General features: G+C 43.3%; 1 protein-coding gene across 1 annotated transcript in view; it reads right to left on the bottom strand.

The window, feature by feature from the left end:
- LOC130117477 (aldehyde dehydrogenase, mitochondrial-like) overlaps nt 1-20,507 on the bottom strand; it is a 60,326-nt gene that overhangs the window by 34,914 nt on the left and 4,905 nt on the right. The window contains exons 3-9 of the mRNA XM_056285563.1: nt 9,631-9,771; nt 8,902-8,981; nt 8,222-8,333; nt 7,146-7,274; nt 6,922-7,035; nt 5,104-5,206; nt 2,737-2,921 (exon numbers count right to left, since the gene is read on the bottom strand). Of these exons, the coding sequence (XP_056141538.1) occupies nt 2,737-2,921; nt 5,104-5,206; nt 6,922-7,035; nt 7,146-7,274; nt 8,222-8,333; nt 8,902-8,981; nt 9,631-9,771 (864 nt within the window). The remainder of the gene's footprint in view (nt 1-2,736; nt 2,922-5,103; nt 5,207-6,921; nt 7,036-7,145; nt 7,275-8,221; nt 8,334-8,901; nt 8,982-9,630; nt 9,772-20,507) is intronic.

Raw genomic sequence — 20,507 nt, 5'->3', positions numbered from 1 at the left:
TGGGATGAACTAGAACGGAGATTGCGAGCCAGGTCTTCTCGTCCAACATTAGTGCCTGTCCTTACAAATGCTCTTCTGGATAAATGGGCAAAAATTCCCACAGACACATTCCAAAATCTTGTGGAAAGCCTTCCCAAAAGAGTGGAAGCTGTTATAGCGCAAAAGGGGGGACCAACTCCACATTAATGCCTATGGATTTAGAATGGGATGACATAAAAGCTCCTGTAGGTGTAATGGCCAGGTGTCCCAATACTTTTGTACATATAGTGTATATATGTGTGTGCTGTAATGTTTTTGAGTCGTAGAACATTTAATAAATACATTTATGAAAAAAAAGGCTGACATTGCTGAACACAGGTTATGGTTTCTCTCATTGATGTAAATATGCAAGTGGCTTGTGGACACACCATGAGGTATGGTGCCTCCATCTTTTCTGTCCACTTGGCTTTGTCATATCTTAACGTGGCATGTCTCATGTGAGCAAGGTGAGGGATGACACTAACATGTTTCAAATATTGGTGTCCTCCATATTTTACATGGTATGCACAACAATATTATTAGAAATGCCAAATTTGGCAAAAATATATAAGCTTTGATGACAGTGTCAACCTATCCCCCTCTATTTGGACCATTTAAGTATGCACAAATTGATTTCTTTCTTAAACCAGTTGAAGATGAATGTGTATTTGGTTGCATTTGTGACTGAAACATGAAGATATCTGTTGAAAAATGTAATCCTCTGGTATAATAATATCTTGGGGGGGGGGCTGTCTAAATATTTTTATGCACAGACTGGTCTGTCATGAGTAGAAACACCCCTTCCTCGTCTGCCTTCTAGTAGTATATTGCCAGAGTCAAACCTCTGCTCTCTAGTCTACAGTCGGGGAGCCAGTCTATCAGAATCACCATATGCTACTGGTCTCTCTTGCCCAAAGTTTTAAGATTAAAGCTACTGAAATTTGAACTATACAAGTACCGACTTGCAGAGAGAATTTATTTTGCTGTAGAACATTTTCTGCCAACTCATTTACATGGTTTTTAATCTGTAGATATCAAACTCAATAAAATGGTCTAAGGTTTAGTTATACTTTAGATCCCTGACACGAGGTAGTGCGTCCTTCAAATTACAAGACTAATGTCTTGTAATCTGACTGACGGTGAGACTTAATATTCCTTTGACTGACGGTGAGACTTAATATTCCTTTGTCAAAGGAGGTGGTGCCCCAATTTAATTAATATTTTATTGTGAATAAATCAATTCAATGTTTCACTGCATCCAAATTTCAAATTTACATTGAGAATTTTACCTAAAATGCTACAAATACTTTTAATACTGCCATATTTATCAACAGCAATTTTAGTGTCCAATTGTTATCAGCAAACTCTGAAACTGATATATTTATATGTAAGTATTATGTATGAATAATACAATATACTAATGTATTATTTTAATTATTATAATATAATACTGTATAACACTTATACATAAGCAGAATCAATCAGATTTCAAATAAGGGGAAAATAGAGTCAAGGTCAAATTCCACAAATTACAAAACCTTGTTTGAAAGGTCTACATAGTACAGTGGAGGATTACAGGGGACAGCTTAAGCTGTTTGGTTATCAAGGATAGATGTACGTGTCCACGTGTGTGTGTGTCTACCTATTAGAGCTGTGAACGAATGCCAAAAATAGGCCTCGAACGAATAACGAATATTACACACTGAGGTTCGAATGGCATTCGAATACCTTGAATTTGCATATCACCCCCAAAAATCAATACAGAGAGAGTAAGTCTATTGTAGCCCGTGTTTTTATTAACAGCATATTTATGACAACATACAACTCCAGCACATTGTCCGCACATATTAGTCCAAAAACTGTTGTTGAGCACCCCTAAACATAAAATAAATCTGACTAGGAAAAGGCCAGATGATGTTAACTAGGGCCTACTCTAAGTAACATACAAGTAAAATAAATCTGACTAGGAAAAGGCCAGATGGTGTTAACGAATTTACCGTAAGTAACATAGGCATAGTAAATTATCCATGACCCACGGGGCTTAAAAAAATAAAATCAAGAGTCCTACTCACTGTAGTAGTATAAGAAGTTGTGCTAATAGTGGTTTGCGAGAAAAACCAAAGCGTCCACGTGTTCAGACTCGAGAGCGCTCCTTTTTTTGGTGACTATGTTTCCCGCATCAGAAAAGACACGCTCAGAGCGCACGGATGTCCCTGGCACGGCGAGGTATCTCTGAGCCATCTTCCCGAGGTGTGGATATATTCTCTCTTCGATTTTCCCATTAACAGCCCAAAACCCAAAGAATTTCCATACGTAACTTCTCAGATGTTGTGGAGTATGAATGACTCTCGCAGGAGATGTGCTAGTGCTAGCGCTTGGGTCACAGCCAACGTTCTTCTCGGATTCCGCCATTTCCTGTGTTCTATGAGCCCGCCCGCTCGGCGTGGGAACTGACAAGAGCTTTTTAATTTCCGGTTTTACTACGGATGTAGGCTATGCTTATTTTCATAAAATACGTTTCACGAAATCATTTATTTCCATTTAAACGTGTGTGCATTAATAATAATAATATTAAAAAGGGGGAAAAAATATATTAAAAAAATATATTACAAAAAATCGAATTTCATATTTTCATATTCAAATTCGAATATTATTACCATAATTCGAATGTACATTCGAATTTCAAATGCTATCTGACAGGCCTACTACCTATTTTACCTGGGGTCCCTGCTCAGTGTTGAGGTTGAAGGGGTCTCCCACCACTCGTCTCTTGGCCCGCACAGTACTACGCTCCAGAAATTCATCGTAGATGTCTGCCTGAACATAGGTTCGAGACCCAGCACAGCAACACTGGCCTTGATTGAAAAACAGAGCAAAGTGGGACTGCTCCACTGCATCCTCCACTGTTGGATGGGGGGGGGGGGGGGGAGAAACAAATTCTAATCATACAGAGAAAACTTTTTGCTAATTGACATACAAAAGTGTAGTCTGATTTAGAGGTCCTCCAATAATCGGGAAATTTTTAATTTACAACTTCAATTTAATGTTATTTCATGACCCGGTAATGTTGAAAGGAATTTGAGTCTTTTAGTAATGCAATAGGCACAATCAAAACTGTTAAAACCTAAGATTGCTTTTTCAACACTTAGCACATGCACAAATTCAGTACAATACAGTCAGCAACTTTAAGTTGTGTAAAGTCACTACTGCTACTACTACTTTTGGCTGCTCCTGTTAGGTGTTGCCACAGCAGATCATTCGTTTCCATCTCTTCCTGTCTTCTGCATCTTCCTCTGTCACACCAGCCAATCTGCATGTCCTCTCTCACCACATCCATAAACCTCCTCTTTGGTCTTCCTCTTTACCTCTTCCCTGGCAGCTCCATATTCAGCATTCTTCTCCCAATATACCCAGCATCTCTCCTCCACACATGTCCAAACCATCTCAATCTTGCCTCTCTTGCTTTGTCTCCAAACTGTCCAACCTGAGTTGTCCCTCTAATATAATCATTCCTAATTCTGTCCTTCTTCATCACTCCCAATGAAAATCTTAGCATATTCAACTCTGCCACCTCCAGCTCCTGTCTTTTCTTCAGTGCCGCTGTCTCCAAACCATATAACATAGCTGGTCTTAACAACCATCTTGTAAACCTACCCTTTAACTCTTGCTGGTACCCTCCTGTCGCAAATCACTCCTGACACTCTTTTCCACCCTGCCTGCACTCTCTTCTTCACCTCTCTTCTGCACTCCCTTTTACTTTGGACAGTTGACCCGAAGTATTTAAACTCATCCACCTTAGTCACGTCTACTCCTTGCACCCTCATTCCACTGTCCTCCCTCTCATTCACACGTATTCCGTCTTGCTCCTACTGACTTTCATTCCTCTTCTCTCCAGTGCATACCTCCACCTCTCCAAGCTCTCCTCAACCTGCACCCTACTCTCGCTACAGATCACAATGTCATCCACGAACATCATAGTCCACGGAGACTCCTGCCTGATCTCATCCATCAACCTGTACATAACCATTTCAAACAAGGGCTCAGAGCTGATCCTTGATGTAATCCCACCTCCACTTTGAACCCATCTGTCATTCCAACCGCACATCTCACCACCTTCACACTGCCCTCATAAATATCCTGCACCACTCCTGCATACTTCTCTGCAACTCCCGACTTCCTCATACAACACCACACCTCCTCTCTCGGCACCCTGTCATATGCTTTCTCTAAATCCACAAAGACACAATGTAACTCCTTCTGACCTTCTCTATACTTCTCAATCAACTTTCTCAAAGCAAACATCGTATCTGTGGTGTGCTTTCGTGGCATGACACCATACTGCTGCTCGCTGATCATCACTTCTCCTCTTAACCTAGCTTCTATTACTCTTTCCCAAATCTTCATGCTGTGGCTGATCAGCTTTATTAAGCTGTGGTTGATCAACTGTAGTTACTACAGTTCTGCACATCACAAGTTGTGTAAAGTACTAAGAAAATGAAATCCAATTAAACAAACAGTCCCACGTATATCTTACAGTTTCTTTGATTTCCCCCCCCTTTCTCTCCCCAATTGTATCTGACCAATTACCCCACTCTTCCAAGCCATCCTGGTCGCTGCTCCACCCCCTCCATTGATCCGGGTTGGGCTGCAGACTACCACGTCTCCTCTGAAACATGTTGAGTTGCCAGACGCTTCTTTTCACCTGACAATGAGGAATCTCGCCAGGGGGATGTAGCACGTAAGAGGATCACACTATTCCTCCCAGTCCCCCCCCCCCCCGAACAGGTGCCCTGACCGACCAGAGGAGGCGCTAGTGCAGCGACCAGGACCCATACTCACATCTGTTTTCCCACCTGCAAACACAGCCAACTGTGTCTGTAGGGACACCTGACCAAGCAGGAGGTAACACGAGGAATCGAACTGGCGATTCCCATATCGGTAGGCAACAGAATAGACCGCTATGCTACCCAGACGCCCCCGACACAGTTTCTAGGACACAACTAATATACACAGCTAATTCTTTTAGCTGTACATAGCAGATATTATTGCCTTCTAAATGCCAAAACAATTTCATACAAAACATACTATTGGCGTCAGACATGATGATATTTGGACTCTTTCCCCCAAGCTCCAGGGTGACTTTCTTCAGGTTACTTTTGCCTGAAGCTTGCTGAATCAGATGACCAACCTGAAAGAAAAAGACAGGGGAGTGTGGGTGTATGTAAATATATAGTCACAAAAATCAGAACCCTTCACTTTTTTGCACTCTTTGTGTTGTAGATTGAATTTTGAATGGATGAAATTGCCAGTTTTGCCCATCAATCTACATGCAATAACCCATAATGACAAAGTGAAAACATGTTTTTAGAATTTTTTTCAAATTTTAAAATGTTTTGCAAATATTGTAAAGGAAAACTTTAGCAATAAAGTACTAAAAAAAACACACACACATATGCCCTACCAGTCATTAGATACCCAACTATATTAAGCTAGCCAGGAGCGGAAATGGAAGCCAGTTATATCAAGTGCTGGATACACCACAAAATGGGCAGAAGAGCCCACTCAAAATTGAACACCCAGCGAGTCGACACCAGCCAGGAAAATGGGGGCTGGGGCTAAGTAAGCATAAAAGCCACTGTTCTGAATGAAACACAAAGCATCCATGCATACAAGAGAAAAATTGCTCCTTGGGATTAACTGCTAAGAGAATATCTCAGCCAGAAGCTGAGATGTGTTTGTGATGGGGAAGCAGAGGAGGGGCAATGGCAAGCCAAGCCCCTACACAAGATGTGACATTGGCTTATAGCAGATGGTTGAGACAGAAATCCTACCAGTGGTTGGAAAAGGCTACACTGACGGACAACACCAAGGCAGGTACTCAGCACCAAGTCAATAGAAGCAGGATTATACTACAACAGACAGAAACTGAGGTGCATACCGTGTAAATATGCCTCAGACAGTCCAAAACATAATAGCAAGGTGTAAGATGCAAGTGACAACAGGACACATGAGTACCACAACCAAGTTAGGGGGATTCTGTACAGGATCATCTGAACGAAGTATGGGCTGGATCCTCCCAAGTTCAGATGGGAGCCATTGCAACTGGTGGTTAAGAATGACAGAGCTATCATGTAGGAGTTGCAGATTTTTTTTTGGGGGGGGGGGGATTTTCCTCCCTTTTTCTCCCCAATTGTATCCAGCCAATTGTAACTCCTCCGAGAATCGCAACCTTAACGTGGTGGAGGAGTTTGTGTGTCCCAGTGATCCTGGGAGCTGTGTTGTCGGGGGCAATAGCCCCTGGTAGGGTCTCCCAAGGCAAAGTGGTCCCAGGCGAGGGGCCAGACTAAGAGCAATTCCCAAAAAAAACCAATGAATTTACACCAGCAGAGCTACAGCACCTCGCCCAGAAAAGGGAAACCAGGGCCCCTCCTGCAGTCAGACCTGGGAGGGGAGCTCACCGGCGAGCATCTGGTGGCTGGGCCTTGGCCCATGGGGCCCGGTTGGGCCCAGCCTGAAAAAACAACATGCAGCCACCACCTCGTGGACCCACCACACGCGGGGATGAGCATTGGGTAGGGTGCAATGCAGGCCAGGGGGACGGCAAAGGCGGGGACCGGGGCGCGCCAACTTCCGGCATCGCAGATTGGTCCTCGGGACCAATGTTCAAATCAGACCCAGGCCCTTTACTGCATGTAATCCCCTCTTTCTCTCCTGCCTTTCTCTACTATCACTATCCAATGTGGAAAATGCCAAAAAAAAAAAAAAATGGATATGTCTATGCATGTTATTGCTCATGCAGATATGAATGATCATAAATCCTTATTAATTTGCAATTTATAAGACCTGGTTTCTATAATGCACGCATGCCTCTGTACATTACAAATGAGTGTGTAAGGATCCTACCTCTGTTGACCCAGTGAATGCCAATTTATCAACATCCATATGCGCAGCAATGGCAGCACCAGCTGATGACCCCATGCCAGGGAGAATGTTCACCACACCTTCCGGAAATCCCACCTATCACATATACATACTAGAACTGTGATAGTCTTCAATAAGCTGACGAACTTTCCATCCATTTAATGTATATATTTATCAAGTAGTTATTTAGCCTATTGTGTATGTACCTCTTTAATAAGGCTGGCTACATAGAGTGCAGTGAGCGGTGTCTGCTCTGCAACCTTCATCACCACAGTATTACCAGTCGCTAGGGCGGGCCCAAGCTTCCAGGCCTGCATCAAGAGGGGGAAGTTCCACTGAAGGGTAGAAAGAAGAAGAGGGTATTGTCAATGTTTCCAGCACCATTTGTTTAAATGTGACATAATGTGGCCTATTTGCCAATATCTGTTCTGCTTAATAATTTGCAGACAATATTTTAGGTGGAAGAGCAAATAGTTGTACTGTGTCCCATGTCCGAGTTCTACAGATCCTTTTAGTCATTTCTACTGTATCAAAAATCACATGTTGCTTTGGTTGGCTTCTTGTGGCATTACTGTGTCTAAGATATGCATGCTGAAGTACTAGAATGATTGGCAGTCATGTTTGAAGCAAGAACTCTCAGGTCCCATGGCAGTGGTCTTTTTAACCATCGTTAGTGCTAGGTAGGCAGCTTCCCCTAGCAGTATTGTCTTGGTTTTTGACCTGACCGTTGTATTTTTTTGGGGGGGGGGGTGGTTGTGAGGGGGGTATTTTATTGTTTTATTGTGTGAAGCACTATGTGTTACATTTGTTTGTATGAAAAATGCTAAACAAATAAAGTCTGACTGATTGATTGATTGACTGATAGGTTATGATTGAGAGGTATTATTTTTGTATGAGTCTATATATTATATATATAGACTATATATATTTTAGGAAAGTCCTACTTGTTCTATGTTTAATTTTGCAACACTTTACTGTTGTTTACATAATGCAATTGGACTTTTACTAATTGAAAAGAAAATCACATTCACCAAAAATGAAAACAATTGCCACCTGGCGATGACATTACATTCCTCAAAGTCTTCGCTGGTTGAGGATATTGTATGAACTCCTCCTAGCAGGAGTTCATACAATGGCTGTAGCTTGCTCCACGATGATTTCAACAAACGGCAGCCTACTTTTCAAGCCTTCATGGTGTCAGTGAGACTACTGTTAAGAATGAATGTGGAGGCACCACCTATAGGTGGTAGTTTTTATACAATTTCTCCAGTCTCCAGCTCACCGGTATGATTTGTCCACAGACTCCAATAGGCTCATGCCTGGTATAGCAAAAATAATCCCCATCTATTGGAATGGTCTTCCCCTCCCATTTGTCAGCCCAGCCTGCATAGTACCTGTTCTCACACACACAGAGACACACAGACACAGACACACACACACACACACACACCATATTAATATTGCAGATGTTGCCAATGTTCATCTGAACTGTTTGTGACAATTTTTGTAAAATGCTGGTTTCTAGAGACAAACTTCCGTGGTGCTACAACCAATTAACGAGATGGGGGAAAAACTGTCTGGTTCCTTATTCAGTGCCAACTTGCCACAGGTTACATCTTTACCACTGACAGTTACTTACACATTTACTACACTGACCAAAAAAAAAATTAAATTCCCCTTCGGGTGTATTTCAACTTTATATATGTATATACAGGGCACTATTGTATGGCATCAACCCCATTTATTTTCTTTCTTCAACCAACGTTCCTACGTTTCCCTTTTTTTAAATTTCATCCATCAATAGGGGAGAGTGACATGATAACGTTTAGAACATTAGGGAATTAAAGATAAAATAAGAAGATATAAAATGTGTTATTAATAAGAGGCAGTTCTCTTATCTATCATATTTTGTTCCATCTTATTTCCATCTTCAGAAATCCCATCAATGTCATGTTGCGTTACCTCAGACATTTCACCACATTGGGCAGGTCCACACTATAGGCAATGGCATATGGTTTCCCGTTGTCAAGTGTCTCCAGTTCCTAACGCAACACCAATACAACATTAACTTTGTAGACACAAAAGCTCATACACATAAAAAGAAAACTTAAGGATGAGCTACCAAATAGCCTCCAAAAATTACCTTCCAGTAAGGGAAAAAATGAATAAACAATTAAACTCTTCAAATATGTTTAACACCGCCTCTGAAAACCCTTTAGATACCTTGACCCAAGGTAAACACCCTGACAATCAAAGCTCAGTAATTATTTTTTTTGGTTTTTTTGGATTTCTTTCCCCTTTTTCTCCGGGGAGAAAAAGTAACAGTTTTGAAATAACCGTTTCATACAGACAGTACTAGGTTTATAAGACCTAGTACCGTCTGACCAATTACCCCACTCGTGACCAATTACCCCACACTTCCGAGCCGTCCCAATCGCTGCTCCACCCCCTCTGCCCATCCGGGGAGAGCTGCAGACTACCACGTCTCCTCCAATACATGTGGAGTCACCAGCCACTTCTTTTTGCCCGACAGTGAGGAGTTTCGCCAGGGGGACGTAGCACGTGGGAGAATCACGCTATTCCCCCCAGTTGCCCCTCCCCCCCGAAAAGGCACCCCGACCGACCAGTCTTTAGGAACCTGTAATAATGCTGAAAGGTCAATAAAACAATAGAGGTTTTTGACTAGCTCACCGCTAGATAGGCAGCATCCCTCTCAATAGCATCTGCCAAACGGTTGAGCAGCAGCCCACGGTCAGAGGCATCCATTCGTCGCCATGGTGACCCCAGCTTGAAGGCGTTGCGTGCTGCTTTCACTGCCTTGTCCACATCAGCCTTGAAATACGAGAGCATTAAGTGTTTTTAGTAAGGATTTGATCACTCATTAGGTCAGGACTCAAGCACTCAGCCAAGTAGCCAAACATGAGTAAGGAGTAAAAGTTAATCGACATGTTCATAAGTGAATAAAAGTAATGAAACACTGAAAATAAGGTAATATTATATAATCAAGTGATTCAAGTAAATTCTTTATGAGACAGTACAAAGCCTGTTTCATGCCATAAGCAATCATCAGCTGTCAATAAAGTTACACGGGAAAGAACATAACATTTACTGCCTTGCCATGCACATCACGTGCACAACGTCCAATGGGGAAGGGGGAGGTGCCTACATTCAAAAATTCAAAAACACATGATCCGTAACTGTCCAGTAAAGGGGGGGGGGTAGGTCGCATACAAAGTTAATGGTATTTGTCAATTGGCATGATTTATTTATAATTACAAAATAGGTGCTTATATCTATGTCTGCAACTGCTGGCCAATTCATTCCTGTTATTCAATGTGGACATTTCTGGTTTGCAAACGGTAAAATATTTTCAGCTAGACAGATTGCACATTTTACTACTTGTTGAATATGCTTTGTTTTTTGAGAGGCTCGTCCAGGTGGTTGAATAATTAATGTCTGCCAATGACCAAATATAACGGCTTAAAGATGTTAGTCTTTAAACGGTTGTTTCTAAAGCTACAAGTGTGCATTAAACCTCTTTTTGATTGTTCCCTCTGTTAGACTGACATATGTCTCTATTTTGCCATTGTCATTTCTTGTCACTGTAGCTTGGTAGATAACTTCTTTCGTCTGGCATTTTCTTTCGATGGGGCAACATACCCCCTAGCGCCATATATAGAGAGTCTGGCCATCCTTTGATCTTTGCAACATGCGCTGTGATTGGCTGAGAGTCTGCCACGTCTGATGGGTGCCATGCTGCCTACCAACGTCTGGATCTGTCATCATGACGTTTCAATGATTTTTCCTGCATTTGTTGGCCCATTTCTCGACGATTTGTAGAAGTTGAAGGAGAAATGGTGTGTTGCGCAGCTTGGGGCTGTTCTGTTTACCTGGGACAAGGCCGTACGATGCATTGATTTCCACAGGATGCACAAAGGAGGACAGTTTGCACTGTGAATATTCGCAGGCTGGGCTGGTCCCCCACAGCTTATTCCTACTTGTGCTTGGTGAGTTCATTTTAGTGTTTACAATTTTTTGATAAACTAACTTCCCTAGAGCAATCCGAGAGTCTGTAAGGTACTGGTGTGTGGAAATCAGTTTTATAGCACATTCAAGTCACGTATAACTATTGATAGAAATCAGGCAAACGTAAACAGTGTCAGATTGTCATATGGGATGGATTGAGTGACAGGCCGGAGCCTGAGCCGAGGCAGTGTGTAGGCGGTGTTGAGATAAACTAGACAAGAGCCCCAATACAGAACTGACGCTGCACTGGCTAAACCTCGAAACAGGTAGGCCTAATATTTCTCAAGTGTCCCTGATATTACTCATTATCATTCACTAGTAGCCTACTGAACGTTGCAAAATATCTAATACTGGTACTGACCACCAATTTACCCACCACACCAGTAGTGTAGTGGATAAAAACTAAAGTCTGGCGTAAATTCTTTGGGTTTGAAATCTAAATGTATGCAGCAGAGGCCCCTGCTCAGTGTCTGCAACTGTTTTATGACTGCTTGTGGGTTTCTTCCTGATCTCATCACCTTCATCATGGACTGAAAAAGTGAAACATGTTATTACCATAGCCTCTGCTGTTGATCCGGTGTTAAACCATGACTCTGGTAGGCAATGATAAAAAAAATTTCTGGTTTTCTGAAACTGGGATTGAAATGATGGAAAATCCATAATTTCTTGAACCCTAAGTACTGGTACTGAATGATGTAAAACATGTAAAGTGCCTCTCAAAATTATTTACGCAGTGGTGTGGCCTTAAAAGGCCAAACCCCTTTCTCAATAGCTTCAATATGTTCTCAAAATTTTTAATCTAATAAAATCTTATTTCCTCTAAATTCGGGTCAAAGTCTAGTAATAGAAATTAACAGAGTGATCCATTCATGGTACATTACACCCACAAAACAGGGTAAGCTGTGAGCCTCATTTTGCCATGTGACCAATTAATAAGGTGACAGACAAAATAGTTATGTTAAATTCATATTTAACAGTAGTCAAAAGTGAGGCGACTTTCAGTCAGTTATCTCATTAAGCTGGTCACATGACATAACAAGGCTCATAGCTTACCCAGTAGAGGATATGCATTGATGTCACTTTCCTACTGGAACATGCCCCCTCAGTCGCAGTGAGTGGCAAAAAATCCCGCAACATGGCTGCTTCTAGTAGGGGAAACAGTGAAACCGGGATTATAACGCAAGATTATCTGCTTAAATTAAAGGAAGTGGGATTTAACAGTGACCCGTACAGCTTACCAAATAACCAGTGGTCCATGGACATTAACATTTGTCCACAAATCAAGTTTCCTGATATTTATATGCACTTGATTTCTACGCCAGGGAAATACACAAAGCAAAGCCTGAAGGTATACAAAGTCTTGACGCTTAGTCGTACTTCAAGGCCGGATTTGTTGGCGAAATTAAAGTGAAGAGGACACCGATGGGCATTCTGGTTTATGTGGACAGGTTTGTACAAATATTTATTTTATTTTATTAAGTTACAACAGTGAAAACTAACATTAAGCTAGCTAGGCCAACATGTCTGTAGCAAACACTGACTCACTAATGTTAGCTTACGTTACATATACACTCACCGGCCACTTTATTAGGCACACCTGTCCAACTGCTCGTCAACGCAAATTTCTAATCAGCCAATCACATGGCAGCAACTCAATGCATTTAGGCATGTAGACATGGTCAAGACGATCTGCTGCAGATCAAACCAAGCATCAGAATGGGGAAGAAAGGTGATTTAAGTGACTTTGAACGTGGCATGGTTGTTGGTGCCATACAGGCTGGTCTGAGTATTTCAGAAACTGCTGATCTACTGGGATTTTCACGCACAACCATCTCTAGGGTTTACAGAGAATGGTCCGAAAAAGAGAAAATATCCAGTGAGCGGCAGTTCTGTGGGCAAAAATGCCTTGTTGATGCCAGAGGTCAGAGGAGAATGGCCAGACTGGTTCGAGCTGATAGAAAGGCAACAGTAACTCAAATAACCACTCATTACAACCGAGGTATGCAGAAGAGCATCTCTGAACGCACAACACATCGAACCTTGAGGCAGATGGGCTACAGCAGCAGAAGACCACACCGGGTGCCACTCCTGTCAGCTAAGAACAGGAAACTGAGGCTACAATTCGCACAGGCTCACCAAAATTGGACAATAGAAGACTGGAAAAACGTTGCCTGGTCTGATGAGTCTCGATTTCTGCTGCGACATTCGGATGGTAGGGTCAGAATTTGGCGTCAACAACATGAAAGCATGGATCCATCCTGCCTTGTATCAACGGTTCAGGCTGGTGGTGGTGGTGTAATGGTGTGGGGGATATTTTCTTGGCACACTTTGGGCCCCTTAGCACCAATTGAGCATCGTGTCAACGCCACAGCCTACCTGAATATTGTTGCTGACCATGTCCATCCCTTTATGACCACAGTGTTCCCATCTTCTGATGGCTACTTCCAGCAGGATAACGCGCCATGTCATAAAGCTCGAATCATCTCAGACTGGTTTCTTGAACATGACAATGAGTTCACTGTACTCAAATGGCCTCCACAGTCACCAGATCTCAATCCAATAGAGCACCTTTGGGATGTGGTGGACCGGGAGATTCGCATCATGGATGTGCAGCCGACAAATCTGCAGCAACTGCGTGATGCTATCATGTCAATATGGACCAAACTCTCTGAGGAATGTTTCCAGTACCTTGTTGAATCTATGCCACGATAAGGCAGTTCTGAAGGCAAAAGGGGGTCCAACCCGGTACTAGCAAGGTGTACCTAATAAAGTGGCCAGTGAGTGTATGTGCAGGTGTTGTTTGACCATCACAGCGACGAGGACCATCTAGTCATCCTGTAAGGGCCGCATTCTGTGGGTGCAAAGATGGCTGGTTAGTCCAATCTGCGCCCTGAATGTTCTTTGGCAACGTGGGCATGGGATAGTGGGAGTAGCTACAGGATTGCTGGCACGGTCTTTCCTGGCCTGCCTGCGGCTCTCTGCTGCAGCAATCCTGGCAGACTCATATGTGTTTGCACCATTTCGGACAGCTGCACGCCACTCTCCTCTGTTCAAAGCTCTCTGTTCCCATGTATCGTAGTTGATGGTGAAGGCCTTTAACAAAACCTTCAAGGTGCCTTTGAAACGCTGGTTTTGACCACCATGGGAGTGTTTGCCTTGCTTGAGTTCACCATATAACAGTTTCTTTGGGAGCCGGTGGTCTGGCATGCGAACTACGTGGCCCACCCAACGAAGCTGTGATTGCATGAGGATGGTGTGTATACTCGGCAGTCTTGAGCGAGTGAGGACCTCTCTGTCAGGGATCTTGTCATACCACTTTATGCCAAGAAGTTTTCTGAGGCATGTGGTGTGAAAGTGGTTTAGTGTTTTTGCATGGCGTTTGTAAACTGTCCATGTTTCACAGCCGTAAAGCAGCATGGTGAGAACTATGGCCCGATACACTTTAAATTTTGTCTCCTGGGTGATGCCTCTCCTGTTCCACACATTCTTGTGGAGTTTACCAAAAGCAGTACTTGCTTTAGCAAGTCGTGCGGTCATCTCTCTATCAGTGCTGACATATCTGCAGAGAGAGCTGCCCAGGTAAGTGAATTTGTCAGCCGCATTTAATCGATGCCCATTTATGGTGATGTTGGGTACATTGTATGACTTGCCTGGAGCTGGATGATGAAGTACTTCATTCTTTTTTATGTTGATGGTGAGGCCGAAGTTGTTGCAAGCCTCTGAGAACTTATTGATACTTTGTTGCATGTTGGCTTCAGATGTAGCATTGAGGGTGCAGTCATCGGAAAACAGAAGATCGTTGATGGTTGCTGTTTTAACTAAGAGCCACTCATATCTATGGCTCTGACAACGACTCCTAGAGGATAAATTCTGAGTCTCATCACCAGCCAGTCAGACTAGCTTAGTCTAGTCAGAATGGCACGAACTGAGAAAGCCTCTTGGATGAGAGGCAAAACGTCTTCACGGATATATACCAAGTCCAGTCGCACTTGGTTCAACTCCTTTGGATAACCATGACCTGGATGAATGAGAACATTCACAGACATGTTGCGGAACAATTTGGGTCTGATACCCTTAAAATGGTGAGGGAATATGAAAGGATGGCTCGGAAGATTGCAGACTACAGAAACCACTTGCGATTCAATCTGAGATGCAGACAACACAGGCTCATACCCACTAGCCTGCGCCTGTGTACCACAATGAAAGGACATAGAGCAGACAGAATCATAGAGAAGGCACATAATCAACTCCTGAATGAAAGAGTGAGACAGGTCCATTTCACTATTGAAGGGCTGAAGGAGAAATCTGACCAACTACTCCAGCAAATAACATCCCACTTGCCTGGTGCGGTCTTGGAGAGGATTACTGATTTCACCAAGAAAGCCCAACTATCTCAACACCACAAAACCAAAGAAAGGCAGACAAGGAAGTTTCAAAACTTACAGCGACGAACCAGCAATGCTAGCCAAGCAGATATACTTACCTGGAGACAAAAGACAGAAAATCCCACACAAAACGGAACGCAGAACAGATGGATCAAGAATCTGTCGGACAAGGTACTTTCACAATCAGAGAAGGAGGTCTTAGCCAAAGGACTGAACTTCGCCATGACACCCAAACAACTACCTATAGTTGACCTCATCACATCCACACAATCAGCCATAAGGAAAAACAAGCTAACGGAAACCGAGGCGGAACAGCTTAGGTTAAAGGTATCAGCAGCTCTGTCCAATGCGAAACTCCCTCCTTCCAACCTAACCATGGAGGAAAGGAAAGCCGTGACAGCCCTGAGCAAGGACGAAAACATCACCATCCTTCCAGCAGATAAGGGGAGATGCACGGTTATCCTCAACACAACAGACTACCACGCCAAGATCACGTCATTACTCAGCAACACCGACACCTATGAACCTCTGAGACGCGATCCTACTAGTGGTTACAAGAGGAGAATAATAGAGTACCTACAGAAACTACGGAAAGGAGGAACCATTGATCGGATACAATACCACCGTCTCTACCCACAAGATAACATTCCATGCATATATGGACTCCCAAATTCCATAAAGATGGAACCCCCCCCAGGCCCATCGTCAGCAGCATAAACTCGGTCACGTACAACATTGCCAAACATATCGCCAACATCTTGACCCCTTTAGTGGGCGAAACACCTCACCATATCCAAAACTCCATTGACTTTGTGGACAAGGTCCAAGGCGTAAAACTGGAACCGGATGAAACCATGGTATCCTATGACGTGACCTCGTTATTCACCTGCATCCCAACCATGGAGGCTTTGGAAACTGTGAGGCAACGTTTGCTATGGGACGACACTCTCCACAATAGGACCAACCTCAGCCCAGACCAGATTTGCCAACTACTGGACCTTTGCCTGAACACTACATATTTCCAATTCAGGAGCCAGTTTTACAGACAGAAACACGGCTGTGGAATGGGCTCACCAGTATCGCCCATTGTGGCCAACTTATATATGGAAGAGGTAGAACACAGGGCCCTGAACTCCTTCAGAGGAACACCTCCGAGCCACTGGTTCAGATATGTGGACGACACATGGGTCAAAATCCAAACACAAGAGGTGCAAGCGTTTACCAAACACATCAACTCAGTGGACAAGAACATTAAGTTCACAAGGGAAGACGTAAAGAACAACAGTTTGCCCTTCTTGGACTGTGACGTCCAAATTGGGGAAGACAGGAGCCTCCACATTGGGGTTTACAGGAAACCTACTCACACAGACCAATATTTACTTTTTGACTCACAACACCCGCTGGAACACAAACTGAGCATCATCAGAACATTGCAACACAGAGCTGACAATGTACCTAGCAGCACTCAGGCCCAATGAGAAGAACACAAACACCTGAGGGGAGCTTTAACAACCTGCGGCTACCCCAGTTGGACCTTTGTGAAAACTGCAACACGTTCCAAAAAGACCAACCAGGTGAGCGACGAGGAGAAAAGGAACAGAAGGAATAGCACAGTCATCCCGTATGTTTCTGGGATCTCCGAGAAACTCAGGAGAATTTTCAACAAACACCGCATCCCGGTATACTTCAAACCAAGCAACACACTCCAACAAAGACTGGTTCATCCCAAAGACCGTGTACCACACACCCGGAAAAGCAATCTGGTGTATGCCATACAATGCAATGAGGATTGCACTGACTTATACATAGGAGAAACCAAACAACCACTAGACAAACGGATGGCCCAACACAGAAGGCCAAACTCCTCAGGACAAGACTCAACAGTCTATCTACACCTAAAGAAGAAGACACACTCCTTCGAGGACAGCAACGTACACATTTTGGACAGAGAAGATAGATGGTTTGAAAGAGGGATGAAAGAAGCCATCTATGCGAAACTGGAAAAACCATCTCTCAACAGAGCAGGAGGTCTGCGACACCACCTATCTCCCACTTACAATGCCGTCCTTTCATCTCTACCCAGGAGACTCAAGAAGCCTAGCCTCCAAGAACAACAGTCGGTCACTAACGGCTCCAACGACTCTCATGACCACTGAACAATGAAGTCGAAACTAACAACCCCAACGACCGTCGCTGCTAAACAAATGCAAATCAATAGCTCCAATGGCGACGGGCGCGGCTGGACATCGGAGCACAGGAGAGCCACGCATATCAATAGCTCCGATAATGACGGGCGCGGCCAAACATCGGTACACAAAAGAGCCACTCATATCTATGGCTCTGTTAGCGACGGGCGTTGGTAAACATCGGATCACAAAGAGCCACGCATATCAATAGCTCTGACAATGACTCCTAGAGGATAAATTCTGAGTCTCATCACCAGCCAGTCAGACTAGCTTAGTCTAGTTAGAAAGGCATGAACTGAGGAAGCCTCTTGGATGAGAGAGGCGAAACGTCTTCACGGATATATACCAAGTCCAGTCGCACTTGATTCAACTCCTTTGGATAACCATGACCTGGATGAATGAGAACATTCACAGACCTGTTTTAACTAAGGTTTTTGCTTTAAACTGCTGAAGGTTGAAGAGAGAGCCATCAAAACAGTTATTGGCAGCAATGCAAGCATCCCCCTCTCTGAAGGTGTCTGACAGCATGGCTGAGAACATAAGACTGAACAGGGTTGGGGCAAGGACACAGCCTTGCTTTACTCCATTAGAGACAGGGAACGGCTCAGATGCAACTCCGTTGTCTTGGACTCTGGCTAGCATGCCATCGTGTAGTTGTTGTATGGTGGTGATGAACTTTTTTGGACATCCTTACTTTGCCATGATTCTCCAAAGGCCATCTCTGCAGACAGTATCAAAGGCCTTGGTCAGATCAACAAAAGTGGAGTACAGGTCAACATTTTGTTCCTGGCATTTTTCTTGAAGCTGGCGGACAGCAAACACCATGTCTATGGTCCCGCGTTGTTTCCAGAATCCACATTGACTCTCAGGTAGAAGTCCTCTCTCGAGGTGTGCGCTGAGGTGATTTAATAAAACTCTTGCAAGCAGCTTGCCTGCAATGGACAGCAGGGAAATTCCACGGTGGTTATCACGATTGGCGATTTCCCTTGCGCTTATAGAGGTGGATAATTGAGGCATCTTTAAAGTCCTGAGATACTGTTTCAGTTTGCCATATGAGATCAAACAACTGCTGAAGTTTCTTAGCAATCACAGGCCCTCCTTCTTTATAAATTTCAGCTGGAATGGAGCCAGACGCTTTTCCGCTTGACAACTGTCCGATTTCCTTAAGCATCTTTTCCATTGTTGGAAGGGTGCTCAGCGTCTCATCAGACGGAATTTGGGGTAGTCGATCATTGACTTCATAGTTGACGGTAGAAGGGCGATTCAAAACATTCCTGAAGTGTTCAGCCCATCTTTCAATAACTTCCCCTTTGTCTGTGATTAGTGTTGTCCCATCTGAGCTAAGGAGCGGGGATGAGCCAGCGATGGTAGGAACCGTAGACTTCTTTCAGGACTTGTAGAAGTTTTTCATGTCATTTCTGTCTGCAACGCGCTGTATCTCATCAGCTTTGTTGCTCAGCCATGAATCCTGCATTTGGCGTAATTTTCTTTGGATAGAGCTGCGGATGATACTTATTGAATGAGAGAGAAAGAGAGCGATATTTGAAAAAACATCAATTAGTGGTAGCGACCCCTATTTATTACCTTCAGCTTTATTTTATTCCTTAACTTCCATGAAGCGTCTGCCCCAACTTACTTTTCCTGACATTTATATTTCCTTGTACACAACCCATCCCCATACACTGGAGATGGCCTGAAGGCAGGAATACTGCATTGTTACTGCCTCCACCTCCATACCTTTTTAACCTGTTTGTATCAGAGATGAAAATGGTTGGTTTCACCCACTCAACCCTCTGCTGGCTCTGGCTCCTGCAACTTTTAAGTTGGATGCTGTAATTGGAATAAATGTTATGAGGCCCCTGATCTACTGTTGCTGTTTTTTCTTTTGTCTTTATGGTCTGTACGCATTCATCTGACTTCACTGAACACATGCAAATACCGTAGATTGTGCAGAAAGTAATTATAATATAGCATAGCGTTAGCCTCATAGGATAAATGCCTAAGTCATTTTTTACGATTTTCTGATAATAAGAAAAAACGCATTTTCATATCCACTGAGTACATTTACACTAGGCCTACAGTAAATCAAAGAAATATTAATTATCTTACCAGATAAGGAAAGAGAGAAAGCCGAGCACCAGGAGCCTTTCTTGTATGCAACTTTTTTCTTTATTTTTTTCAACGTAAAAATGCTTGTCACACGAGTGACTTAGGCAGATTGTCATTTTTGAATGTAAAAAGTGTTCTGATTGGCTTAGGACATAGGCACTAATCCAGGGCGATGCAGCAGCTTGAGGAGAACACATGTAGGCAGAAATCTCAATTTGGCCAAAAAATGACTTAGGCATTTATCCTATGAGGCTAACGATAGTATATGCTAGATGGCAGACAACTTATGATTTCTAACCCCTACATAGTTACTCTTTTAAATGGTAGGAGACATTATGAAATGAATGGTGTACTACTGGAGATGTTAAGGTTGCTTTTGTATTAAAAGTAAACTCTGTTACTGTTGGTTTATTTAAAGCCAAATACAATAAGTCCACAGGTTACAGTAAAGTTGACATTTATTACCTTGATGTATCAGTTTTACATTTTACATGCAACTACTGCCTGTCTATTCTGTGGGGATCACAGATGGGCAAATATTACAAAGAGCACAGCAAACTGTTACCATCTTGTCAAGGGAGGTAGGTTATCCTTGAGTGGCTGCTTGGCAGAGAGACAGTGGGATGGTGGTCTGAAGGATGGTGTACTTGTTCCTGACCAGGCCGATGACTCTTTCCACATGGATCCTGATGGCAGCCAGTCCCCTTGTTGCTTCTAGTTCCAGTGGATGCAGTTGCTGCTTGCCTTTGGTGAATTTTGGTATTTTCAACTGTGCACAATACAGGCCAACCGTATCTTTGACATTGAAGCCTCTATCTGCAAGAATGACATCTCCTGGTGACAATTTCTCAAGATATCCAGT

The sequence above is a fragment of the Lampris incognitus genome, chromosome 9, assembly GCF_029633865.1.
Source record: "Lampris incognitus isolate fLamInc1 chromosome 9, fLamInc1.hap2, whole genome shotgun sequence".
NCBI lineage: Eukaryota > Metazoa > Chordata > Actinopteri > Lampriformes > Lampridae > Lampris > Lampris incognitus.
Note: the sequence above shows the minus strand (reverse complement) of the source record. Positions and strands in the feature narration are given on the sequence as shown.